This window comes from Lactuca sativa, chromosome 2 (assembly GCF_002870075.4).
Source record: "Lactuca sativa cultivar Salinas chromosome 2, Lsat_Salinas_v11, whole genome shotgun sequence".
Lineage (NCBI taxonomy): Eukaryota > Viridiplantae > Streptophyta > Magnoliopsida > Asterales > Asteraceae > Lactuca > Lactuca sativa.
In genome coordinates, this window is record NC_056624.2 from 120759685 (window position 1) to 120772963 (window position 13279).

Here is a 13279-nt window from a genome sequence, read left to right on the forward strand (position 1 = left end):
TTTCGTGACTTGATTTACAGTCACTAGTTGTGACGAAAGACGTCATAAATCTAACACATAGTGTGAGTAGTGTAATCACCGACTCACTATATTATTTTAGTTTCTTAGTTATTTGTGTAACGCATACGATGCTCAGCCATCTCACATGGCTTGCAAGCGCTTCTCTCTGTCTGATCCCCTCTCAAAATCCTTCTCATGTACTCTTTCTGGTTCTACCTCGACTCCTCTATTGGTTGTTTGTGATGTCTAGGTGTGTCGTTTGTGCGAGAATGAGAGTGTCTAAAGAATATATGAGATAAATAACACATTGTTATTTTTGTGGGACGATCCTTACTGGGTCCTCCTATAATCACGTAGTGTATACAGATTATATATAACCAAGATCAAATAGACCTTAGAATAAGTGATCATACTCTAAAACCACAACCAAACAAAGAACAGGATGTAGAGCGAAGATCATAAATTTTGAGTCTATAAGATCTTACGTATATATAACTATGGGAGTATACACTCCACAATCATAGGCCTGTCAGTACGGGTCTTTTAAATTTTCACATAAGTTAGTTATAGTGCCTAAAATACTCCTATAGTATTTTAATTATATGTGTGATTCTGTAGTTTCTCGGTATACAAAGTTGATAAGTTTTTTTAGACTTGTTGTTATGGTATAGTATCATAAAATACTCCTAGAGTATATTAAACTTTAGGTTTGGTTATAGAGATCCTTTGTATATAAGGTTGGTAAGTTTTAGACTTGTTGCAACACCACTATCACTCCCAAACACATGTTGGTCGTATCTCAAATAAATATAGTTGATCAGGCTATATTAATCCAAATATGATTACATAATTGTCTAGGTTTGACTGTAGCGTCCAACATCCAAATACTTTTGTTTTATTCTTCTTATGATACTTGTTCTTGTATGTGTGTGTGTATGTGTGTGTGTGTGTGTATATATATATATATATACACACATATGCATGTATGTATACTTTTATAAAAGAATTATTATATTTTAAAAGTATAATTTTTGGCTAGTGTTTTAGTCCCATTGTATTTATAGTTGTATATCTTTTATGGGTTGATATACTTAGTTCACTATAAACAATGCTCTGATACCAATCTGTCGCACCCCCAAACCGGAACGGCGGAAACGTTCGGGGGCGGAGAACGTCATGTACAGTATCACAATAATTGTATAATAGTAATCAAAGTAACAACAACCGTTGTATTGATAATATATAATTTACATTGTGTTCAAAACATTGCCTGATTTACGTTAAAACTATAGCAAAAGATAAGACATAATACTACTATGCTCCGTCTTCGCAACGCCTGAGAGGGTACCTGTCTACTAACTTTCCCGAGAATACAAGTGGTTTGAAAGAGTGTCAACGTTAAAGTTGGTGAGTTCATAAGCATTTTTGTTATAAAAAATATATTCTTTATTCTTTGGAAAAGTTCGTGTGTTCATCCAAAAAATCCTATATTTTCTTAGTAAGAATGTGACCATGCTAGTTCCTTTTATGATTACTTAGTTTATACTAGTTATATATAAATTGATATCGAATGGACAGTTGAATGTGTGGCTCTAACCTGAGTCCACAACCAAACAAGGAGCAGGAAGTAAGGCGTAAATCACACATTCCGCTGCCTATCGGATATTATTTATATATAACTTGGATGTATAAGCTAAGGAACTATAAAATTAACAATTAAGGGTCCTTTATGTTATACTATTTTGTAAATAAGTGTTGAACCTTTTGTAACTATGTTTGCTTGTAAAAATAATGATGTTTATCCCGGAAAATCCTATATTATCCATAAAACCGATTTGTAGTCTTAATCATTCCAAGACCGAAAAGCACAAGTATAATTATCATACTTAGTTTAATGATACCTATTTTTATTTATAAGTAAAACTAGTTGAAGATGTGTTTGCCCTGTAAACTATATGCGATGTTACTACCCTGTTATGATCACTTAGTACATATAAGTTGTATATAACTAAGATCGAACAGACAATTGAATGGGTGAATCAACCCTAAGCCCACAACCAAACAAAGAACATGAAGTAATGCGTAAATCACACATTCCAATGTCTACCGGACATCAATTTTATATAACCTTGATGTATATGCTAAGTAATCACAAAGTTAATACCCCTTACGATTGTTTAAGAAAAAGTATATTACTACGTAAATATGTTGTTGTTTTCTCCATGTGAGTTCTTATAACCATACTTGATGACCTAGGATGGCCTAAAACGACATTCTCCAAGCGTCATAATCGTTATGACATTTGTCACCCCATGCATGTCGGCCTGACTATAACTAACAGTTAAGGTGCGGGATTGTCAGTCCCATATAGATCTATACACAAATTCACGCTCTCCCTACAAGAAACTCTGGTTATAAGTCATAACTTTAATGGGTACTTAGATAAGTACGTGAAGGCGTCTCACAAATTACTTCAACGAATTTACTAGTAATAAAGAGGAAAAACCTTTTTTGTAAATAACATGTAACTTTGTAAAATAATCCATTTGTTCCATAAACTATACCTATTAAGTTTATTTCCATGTTTTAACTTGGACTTTGTAAAATAGTTCATATGTTCCATAAACTATACCTAATATAGTTTATAAGTTTATTTCCATGTTTTAATAATTTCACGTTTAAATACATATTAACAACAAGAAAACATAATAAGTAAATTATATTTTGAGTCACAAGATTTCTTGTGTTTTACTTGTATCCCCCCTCCCCCTAAAACATTGAAAAAGTTTGGAAAAATATGGGGGTATGAACTTACCTTATTTGTGGTTGTGCTTTAAATAACGAACTAAATCGGTGACTTCGAGCTAGTATACGGGAAAGATGCCGTAATCCTAAAGGTTTTAAACACATAATAGTGTGTGAATAAGATGTCTTAATAACACAGGTATTCCATAACCACTAAATAATATGAAGGGACTTACCAACATATACCTATTTTGAAGTGAAGATTTCCTGTAACTTGAATTGAAAGGATGAAGGAAATAGGTTTTTATATTGAGAGTAAGATTATAGAGTGAAAGTGTACTGATGAAATAAATTTGAAGGATGCCTAATTCGTATCTTATATAGGAAGCATTAAGATAAGGTTTGCATTGGTATGTGTAACTTATCGTATTGGGAAAACAAATCACAGAGCAAGTGGCTAAAATATCTAGATATTATTAGGGGTCTTCGGCCAAGTTTCTATTTAGAACAATAGAGATTTCGGTCCTTAGCATGCTCCAAGAAGGAGTTTTCGGCCTTAATGGGATTTAGACATTGTGTTTTCGGTCATGGAGGTCCATGGCTTGGAGATTTCGGTTCTAGCTTTCATAAAACATTTGATTTCGGTCCTAATACTTCTAAAAGAAATAGATTTCGGTCATGGTGGCTTTTAAGATGTTGATTTCGGTTCTAAAGTGTTCTTAGGTTCTAAAAGTCAAAATCCTTAAAGTAATATATATATATATATATATATATATATATATATATATATATATATATATATATATATATATATATATATATATATATAATATGCATATAGACTTATTGTTTGGACTTGTGTTGACTCCTTTGAGTCCCTATCGCTTTGTTGACTTCATTTGTTTATTTCCACTTGGTTAGTAATATATATATATATATATATATATATATATATATATATATATATATATATATATATAACTTATCTAAATATGGTTTTCAATTTATATTAACCTATATAAATATGCACCCAAGGCTAGGGGTGATAAATTGTGACAAGGTCACAATGTGATTTCCCTTATATTTGGTTAGAGTTTAGACATTGCTTGATCTAATATTTTCGGATTATGACAATAGTTTAATCAAGAAAGAAGAATCATCAATGAAGTTTGATTTTTAAATTGATAGAGAATCAGAGAATCAAAGGGGAAGAATAATACCGTTTGAACAATCAAGATTCAAGAATCAATTTTTTGATTTTTGAACAATCCAAATGATCATGCTTCAATAGAAATGATTCCCCAACAAATATACCTCCCTATCATTTTTTAATTTTTTCGTTGGGTAGTTGCCTTTGTCACAACCATTCCGAAATCCTTCCTTTGCAACATCTATGGTAAACAACTAGATCTGTTGAAAAACGGAGGGGCCATGATCTCTCATGGCCCCTTACAGGATCCGTTACTGTATATGTAGATGTTTCTTACATGACAAGTAAAAAAAGACTTGAAGATATTTATATGTGACGAGAATGGTAGTCCAACCAATAACACGAACACGAAGTCTCATTATATTACTTTATCTGTTTATCGTCTTTTTTTTATACGTTTATTCGCGTTTAACGCGGCTCGTAATATAATTATTATCTAACGAGGTTCGATCGAACTAAAAACAATTTAAAAAGTAAAGTTAACAAAATATCAGCGGCTCCGATCCTTAAACCCTAAGCCCTAACATAACGCATCCCCTCTCTCTTTCTTCCACCTCTTCTAGCTGCGACTGAGGACTTCTCTTCGACCTTCGTCTCTCTATCATAGAGCCTGCGATTTCGATTTTTCTCCTCAGCCCCTGCTGGTATAACATATTCTATAACCTGAACTTTATGTTGATGTTTAGGGTTTTATGATTTTTCAACTTAAATTCCTTTAAATGCTCAATTTCTGGACTCCTTTTGTGCTAATCTGGTTTTACCTTCTTTAGTAGCTTCAATGGCTGCTAAAGGCAAAAAGTCACAGAAGAAACCAAACAGAAAGGAACTTGTTTCTGTCAAGAGCAACAAGAAAGATGATATTCTGAGCGAGTCACAGAAGAAACCAAACAGAAAGGAGTTTGTTTCTGTCAAGAGCAAAAAGAAAGAAGATATTCTGAGCGAGTCTGATATGGAAGACGAAGAACTTGAACAGCAGAGTGTTGATAGTGATGAAGGTGGGGATTCAGGGTCGGAAATTTCGTTGGATGGGGATGATACATTGGCTCGCGATTTTTTAGACGGAAGCGATGATGAAGGTACTTCAAATTACAATTATTGGATTCAAGTATTATGCCTGTTGAAACAATAATCTATCAAAATGAATTAGGTAAATGTAACAACCTAAATTTGTTCAATATTCTCACACCATAAAGAAGTGTAAAGCTTGAGTAGAGATGCTAATTTTTACTCCTTAACTTAAAAGTAGGTCTTCCAAAAGGTCAGAAAATTAAACTCAACCGGAATTGGACAGTGAATTTAGATACACACAACCTCCTAAATTCCTTAAATTTTAAAGTAATTACACTAAGTCATTTAAGTAAAAAAAACAACACCTTAATACATTAAGGACCTTCTTGAATTTTCTAAAAAAACAATCTTTCACTTTAATATGTTATGTTCCATTGTTCAACTTTAATATATCCATCCCAGTGATCTTAGTTTTCTTTTTTGGGTTGGTTTTATTTGTTTACAGTTAAGGGGTCAGATTCAGATGCGGAATTGGATTCCGATTCCGATTCCGATGATCATGATCCTCAGACAGAATCTACAGCTATAGATGCGGCAAATAAGAGAATACAACAAGAGGGGCAAGATGAACTACAACTCAACATCAAAGAACAACCTGATGAGTTTCGATTGCCAACACAAGAGGTTTACTGCTTTTTTTTTTTTTCTTATCATTTGTGGTTAAATGACATGTTATGTTGCATTTACTTGGGTAGTGTTTGGTGTATGATGGAATCGGGGGAAGGAATGGAATGACTCATTCCGTTGGAATGAAAAAGAACTTGTTTCTTTTGTCTGATGGAATGGAATGAACATTCTTAAAGCAACGGGATTCCTTTCATTGTGTCAAATTTTGTTTCTTAGCTTTTCTTTTTCTTCATTCTTTCATGGAATGGAAAGCAAATTTGTGATATAAAATATAATCTTATTTTATTTACGAATTCTTTTTCAAAATTTCATGATTCTATATTAACTAAAGTTTATATTTTCTCAAGTGTAATCGTATTTTGGTTTTGGTGAGCTTTAGGAACTTGAAGAGGAAGCTCGTGGACCCCCTGATCTCACAGGTCTCCAACAAAGAATAAAAGAGAGTGAGTCTTATCTTGTGATTAAAAAAACTCATTTTCCACTTATGCCCTTATATTCCCATCTCCATTTTTATAACATTTTTCAAATTAAACTCTCCAGTTGTTAGAATTCTCTCAAATTTTAGTGCTTTGAGGCAAGAAGGAGCCACAAGAAAGCAATATATAGAACAACTTAAGTTGGATTTAGGATCATATTATGGCTACAATGAGTTCCTTATTTCATCATTTGTTGAGGTAATTACTAATCTACTAATCTACTAATCTTTGATATATTTTGTATGATAAATTCAACATATTTTTCACCAAATTCCAATTCTTTCTATAATGTTACATTTTGTGCAGATGTTTCCACCTGTTGAACTTATGGAACTAATTGAAGCATTTGAAAAGCCTAGACCTATCACCCTACGCACCAACACATTAAAGGTGATTGATACATTTATACAAAACTTATTATAATTATTTTTTTAAAATCATATTTCTTTTTTCATATCATACTTATGTAGCTCCATTTTTTCATGATTGATCAGACAAGGAGACGCGATTTGGCTGGTGTTTTGTTGAATAGAGGCATCAATTTGGATCCATTAAGCAAGTGGTCAAAGGTAAGAATCATTCATCATCTTTTTTTTTTTTTTTGTAAAAATATGTAATGTTTCCATAATTACCCCTTGAACAATAACAACAGGTTGGCTTGGTTGTATATGATCATCAAGTGCCATATGGTGCAACTCCAGAATACATGGCTGGTCATTACATGGTACTTATATAGTTATATAATATATATTTCCTAATTAAAAAAGATTTATTATTTTATTATTTTTTATTTTTAAATTATAAAATTTGCTTATTCTTTACAGGTGCAAAGTGCAAGCTCTTTTCTACCTGTAATGGCCCTTGCTCCACAAGAGAAAGAACGGATTGTTGACATGGCGTAAGTATTCACAACATTTTTTTTATTTATTTAAAAACTTTTAGTTTCTATAAAGTTTTTAAAAGGAATTGTAATCTTTCACTTTTATATCCTTTCTTTGTTTTAATCCATTAAATTTTTTTTTTTACTTGTTGTAGGGCGTCTCCTGGTGGTAAAACTACTTACATTGCAGCTCTTATGAAAAACACTGGTATGTGATTTCTCATGTTTCTTGAATATAAAATATATTTTATATAAATTTTATCTAATTAATCACCCACCATATATGATTCTTTTTAGGTATTATTTATGCTAATGAGATGAAGGAGAAGAGGCTCAGTAAACTAACATCTAATTTACAAAGATTGGGTGTTACAAATACTGTAGTTTGCAGCTATGATGGGAGAGAGGTTAGTTTTTCCAACTTATATATATATATATATATATATATATATATATATATATATATATATATATATATCCCACCCGAAAAGGTTACAATCTCTTGTTTGTGAAAAAGACAAGAAAGCCCTCATCCTCACTGAATTGTTGTAGAAATATTCTTCAGTTTTATATAATATTGAGTTTCTGTTTATGGGCATTTTTGTAATTTGCTTTTTTTATTTGATTTCAGCTTCCAAAAGTATTGGGACATAACACAGCAGACAGGGTTTTGTTGGATGCACCTTGCAGTGGTACTGGGGTAAGCATAAAAGCTTTATATGGTTTTTAGTTTAATAAGAAGATTTATTTATTTATTTTTAATTTTTTTTTTACAGGTTATATCTAAAGATGAATCTGTCAAAACCTCTAAAACTGCTGTTGATGTACAAAACTTCTCACGTCTACAAAAGGTACCCAAACACTTTCTATGAATTAATTAATCACACCTCTTATGCTATTATTATTGTAATTTTTTTTTTAACTATTTGAAGCAAGTTGTGTTAAATTTTTTAAATATGTTGATTTACAGGAATTAATACTTGCAGCAATTGACATGGTGGATGCAAATTCAAAAACAGGGGGTTATGTGGTTTACTCCACATGCTCCATGATGGTTATTGAGGTATTTTTTTTTTTTTTTTAATTTTTTAACTTAATGGACTTAATAACAACAATCTTAATAAAAAAAGAACCGAATATTTATTTTTAAACATCTTGTGATATTGCAGAATGAAGATGTTATAGATTATGCATTGAAGAAGAGGGATGTGAAACTTGTGCCATGTGGACTAGATTTTGGTCGCCCAGGGTATCTATTTATTATTTATTTTTTAAAAAAAAAAGTTTTGATGAATATATTTGTGTCTGAAGAAATTGTATTTTTTTTTTGAAGATTTGTTCGATTTAGAGAACGTAGATTTCATCCATCTTTGGAAAAGACAAGACGATTCTACCCTCATGTTCATAACATGGATGGGTTTTTTGTTGCAAAGGTATCACATTGCTTTTATTGATTTTTTTTATTATTGAAAGTATGATAAAAAACCCTAATTGGATTATTTGATATTGTAGTTGAAGAAAATGAGTAATTCAAAGGGAGTTTCTGCAGCTTCTGAAGTAGAACAAGAAGAGGTGGAAGAAGAAGAAGTTTCTGAGATGGAAGAAGTGGAAATTCCTCAACAACAACAAAAGAAAGAGTTGTTGAAAAAAAAGTCAACAACAAAGTCAAATGATCTTAAAAGAAAATTCCATGATAAACCTCCCACCTTTGAGAAGAGGAAGAAGTATAAACCTCCTCCTAGAGAAGAGATCTCAAAAGCCAGGTAACTTCAATGCTTTCATTGTTTTATTAATTTATTCACTTAGTTTTAATATAAGAAAAATCCTGATGCTTATTTTTTTTTTCAGGGAAGAGAAGAGAGAAGCTCTTAGAGAAGCAAAGAAGAAAGCCACAAAGCAAACAAAATCTTCATCCTCAAGCAAGAAAGGTAGAGAGGGGGTATGAATATGATATCATATGTGGACCCCACGCTTCCTCAATCGCTACATCCTTATGCTACTACTAATGCAAAATTTTGTACCAAATTATGTCTATTTATTATTACTTGCACGAGTCATGTTTTTTTTTTTTTTCTTGTTATTTATATTATAATAGAGAATTTGTATTCGGGTTTTTGATTTTGATTTGAAATATTTAGGGGAGGGTGTAATAAGCAAGATTATTTCTATGATAGAGAATTTGATTTGTCATTAACAAAATAACAAAAGGAAAATTGAGTAATATAGACGGACAAAAAGTACTTTTGTATTTAAAGAAAATAACCAAAAGTTGTGTTTTTGGAAAAATAACCATCAAGTCTGGAATGGAGAATTTTGGAAGGACAGAATATTTTTTGAAAAAAAAATATAATTCGGATTTTGGACTGAGTTAAAAAACAAAAACTTGGAAATTTCAAGAACAAGAATAGTTTTGGAATTTTGAGAAAGGAATTCGTTTTGTATTGAAACCTAACAAAAAATTAAATAAACATAGTAAATAGGTAATAAATACAATATTATAGCTTAAAGTTGAACATTGGCTGTGAAAAATGATTGAATTTAAACATTTCGAAATAGACTTTTGAGATATAACTACAGATAGATTTTTTTGAAAAAAAAATTACTAAAAAAAGCAACTCTGGAAATTGAAGAACAATTTGAAATGGAGGCATTATGTAGAAAGCGGTGTTTTTCAAAATCTAAAAAAATTTATATTACTTTACTCAATTTCCCATAACAAAATCATTAATAACTACTTTTGATAATTTACTATTATTAAATGTTTTGCATTCCGTCATAAGATGAGTAGAAATCTTAGGCAAAGTTACATAAATAGTCCTCGTGTGGTATGTCAAAAGGTTTGTATACCACTATATCATATCAAAAGTTTTGTATATGCACTCCATCATATTATGAGAGTAGAAATCTTAGTCAAAGTCACATAAATATGAGAGTAGAAATCTTAGGCAAAGTCACATAAATAATCCTCGTGTGGTATGTCAAAAGTTTTGTATATCACTATATCATATCAAATGTTTTGTATATTGTCCCAAAACTATTTTTGTCATTCAAATGCTATAAGTAATTTAACGTTACATTACATATATGCTGGGAACCAGGAAGTGACAATGTTACTATATAAGTAATTTAATGTTGCATTACATGCGGTGAGAATCGGGAAGTGAAAATACTGCCATTGTTTATGTATCTACATAATTTAAAAAAGACAAATTGCAAAAATCGTCCATAAGCATTTTTTCTGGGTTTTGGTATATATATATTGGATTGATGGTCATTTTATGGTAGTTTCGTTGTTTATTTGGTTTCTCTGAATATTGAAATGAGTGTAACACCCTTAGGATATTTATTTTCCATTTTCTTTCATTTTTTAAAATCTAACATTTATTTATTTATTTTAATAATTAAAAAATAAGAAGACCCCACCTCCCCTCTATCTCTCTCAAAACTCAACGAACCTGAATATATATCTCTTAGATTTCTACTCTCATTTTATACTAGACGAATGTTTACGCGTTGCGCATAAACAACTATATAGCTGACATTTTTACAAATATATGTTTTTTTTAAATAAAACAATAATGTTGTCAAATTTGATATAATAATTCGTATACTACGTTGATATAATATACTGATTATTTTGAATTATATAATAATATATACATCTATTAAAATTACATAATCTTAATCTTTTGAATGACATCTACCTGCGGGTTGCTCATGAATAAAATTAAATATAGTATATGGTTTAATGTTATTTGTAGTTTTTGTTATTGTTAATTAATTTTTTAAAATTTATTTGTTTAACTTTTTAATTTCTGTCATTGTAATTTTTTAAAACATCAAACAATTTTTTTAAAGGTAGCAATATAATCATTTAAATAGACTTATTTTTAACTATTGTTATTATAAGTTGCTTTAAGCTATTTATTTGAGAACTTTTAACGATTATAAAAGTATTATTAGGAAATAGTTTAGTTAAATTGATATTACAATTTAATTTTTGCATTTAACACTATAACTTATCACTTTTAACTATTCACAAAATATTGTTTGGGTTTCTTAAGTGGAACTATATTGAAGTTGACCCTGTAATGTTATATTTAAATTAATACTTCAAGTATTTTGTCAAAACCTTTCAAAAGTTGTAGCTTTAAACTGATAATGGTTTACATACAACAACATATTAAATCTAATAAATTAAGTATAATATGTTAAAAGTTAAAAACATAACTTTATAAATAGAAGTAAAAATATTATGTTAATATTGAAATTTAGTTTATTTATGATTACACTTTAGGTTTGATAATTATTTAAGCTTATTATCCAACTTATAATCATTATCAGAAAGTCACTACAATTTATCACTTTTAACTATTTACAAAACATTTTTTCGGTTGTTTAAGTTGAATTAAAATTTATATTTAAGTTGATGATGTAAGGTTATATTTAAATTAACAATTTAAGTATTTTATACAGATTGTTCAAACAACAATATATTAGTCCTAATAAATTAAGTATAATATGTTAAAAGTTAAAAACATAACTTTATAAGTAGAAGAAAATATATTCTTTTAATATTGAGATTTAGTTTATATATGATTACACTTTAGGTTTTATATTTATTTAACATTATTAACCAACTTATAATCATTATTAGAAAGAAATTGAAAAGTAATGGAAGTTTCAAATGAATGTGGTGAAAGGAAAAATGAATGGGAGGTTCAAATGATTGTGGTGAAAGGAAAAATGCTTCCTTTATAAGTATACTAGGTGAATGCCCCCGCGTTGCGCAGAAACACCTATATAGTTGAAGTCTTTACAAATATACGTTATTTTAAATATAACGATAACGATGTTGTTAAATTTGATATAATAGCTTGTATACTAAATTGATATAATATATTGATTATTTTGAATTATATGAAAATATATACATCTATCATAACTTCAGAATCTCAATCGTTTGAATGATTTCTACCCGCGAGTTATACATGAATAAAATTAAATATAATATATTGTTTAATATTATTTATAATTGTTGTTATTGTTAATTAATTTTTTAAAATTTATTTGCTTAATGTTTTCATCTATCATTATTATTTAAAATATCAAACATTACTATTGATTTTAAAGGTAACAATATAATCATTTATATAGAGTTATTTTTAACTATTGTTATTATAATTTAGGAAATATTTTACTTAAATTGATATTATAATTTAGTTTTCGCATTCATCACTACCATTTATCACTTTTAACTCTTTACAAAATATTTTTTGGTTTTTTTAATTGGAACTGAAATTTATATTTAAATTCACATTGGAATATGCAGAAACACCAATATAGTTGAAGTCTTTACAAATATATATATATATATTTTAAATATAACAGTAACGTCGTTGTTAAATTTGATATAATAATTCGTATACTAAGTTGATATAATATATTGATTATTTTCAATTATATATATATATATATATATATATATATATATATATATATATATATATATATTATAACTTCATGATCTCAATCGTTTGAATGACTTCTACCCGTGAGTTACACATGAATAAAAATAAATATAATATATGGTTTAATGTTATTTATAGTTGTTGTTATTGTTAATTAATTTTTTAAAATTTATTTGCTTAATGTTTTAATTTCTAATTATAATTATTTAAAACATCAAACATTGTTTTTTGATTTTAAAGGTAACAATATAGTCATATATATAGAGGTATTTATAACTATTGTTATTGTAAGTTATTTTAAGCTACTTATTTGAAAACTTTTAATGATTATAAAAATATCTTTAGGAAATATTTTAGTTAAATTGATATTAGAATTTAGTTTTTGCATTTATCACTACAATTTATCACTTTTAACTATTTACAAAATAGTCTTTGGCTTTTGAAGTGGAACTGAAATTTATATTTAAGTTGACACTGTAATGATATATTTAAATTAACAATTTAAGTATTTTGTCAAAACTGTTCAAAAGTTGTAGCTTTAAATTGATAATGTTTTGCATACAACGACATTTTAAATCTAATAAATTAAGTATATTATGTTAAAAGTTAAAGACATAAGTTTATAAGTAGAAGTACAAATATTATTTTAAAACAGAAATTTAGTTTATTAATGATAACACTTTAGGTTTGATATTTATTTAACCTTATTAATCAACTTATAATCATTATTAGAAAGACACTATAATTTATCACTTTTAAGTATGTACAAAATATTCTTTGAGTTGTTTAAGTTAAACTAAAA

General features: G+C 28.7%; 1 protein-coding gene across 2 annotated transcripts; it reads left to right on the plus strand.

The window, feature by feature from the left end:
* The first annotated feature begins 4440 nt into the window (after positions 1 to 4440).
* Positions 4441 to 9196, plus strand: LOC111887685 (26S rRNA (cytosine-C(5))-methyltransferase NOP2B). 2 transcript variants are annotated; one of them, XM_023883860.3, is made up of 18 exons: positions 4441 to 4599; positions 4726 to 5031; positions 5469 to 5647; positions 6030 to 6093; positions 6191 to 6324; positions 6433 to 6516; positions 6621 to 6695; positions 6779 to 6850; positions 6951 to 7024; positions 7162 to 7214; positions 7304 to 7413; positions 7638 to 7706; positions 7783 to 7857; positions 7977 to 8069; positions 8176 to 8255; positions 8340 to 8439; positions 8519 to 8769; positions 8855 to 9196. In XM_023883860.3, exons 2-18 carry the CDS (start codon positions 4734 to 4736, stop codon positions 8949 to 8951), a joined length of 1908 nt encoding a protein of 635 aa, XP_023739628.1. In that variant the 5' UTR covers positions 4441 to 4599; positions 4726 to 4733; the 3' UTR covers positions 8952 to 9196. The 2 variants fall into 2 exon arrangements, with proteins under 2 accessions (XP_023739628.1, XP_023739635.1); XM_023883867.3 differs by having other exon boundaries at positions 4444 to 4599; positions 4729 to 5031.
* Positions 9197 to 13279: the final 4083 nt, after the last annotated feature.

Coding starts and splice junctions, on each gene's coding strand:
- LOC111887685 (XM_023883860.3), top strand. CDS start 4,734: ATGGCTGCTAAAGGCAAAAAGTCACAGAAGAAACCAAACAGAAAGGAA. Junction 6,851..6,950: donor ACATGGCTGGTCATTACATG/GTACTTATATAG, acceptor TATTCTTTACAG/GTGCAAAGTGCAAGCTCTTT. Junction 8,440..8,518: donor ATGGGTTTTTTGTTGCAAAG/GTATCACATTGC, acceptor TTGATATTGTAG/TTGAAGAAAATGAGTAATTC.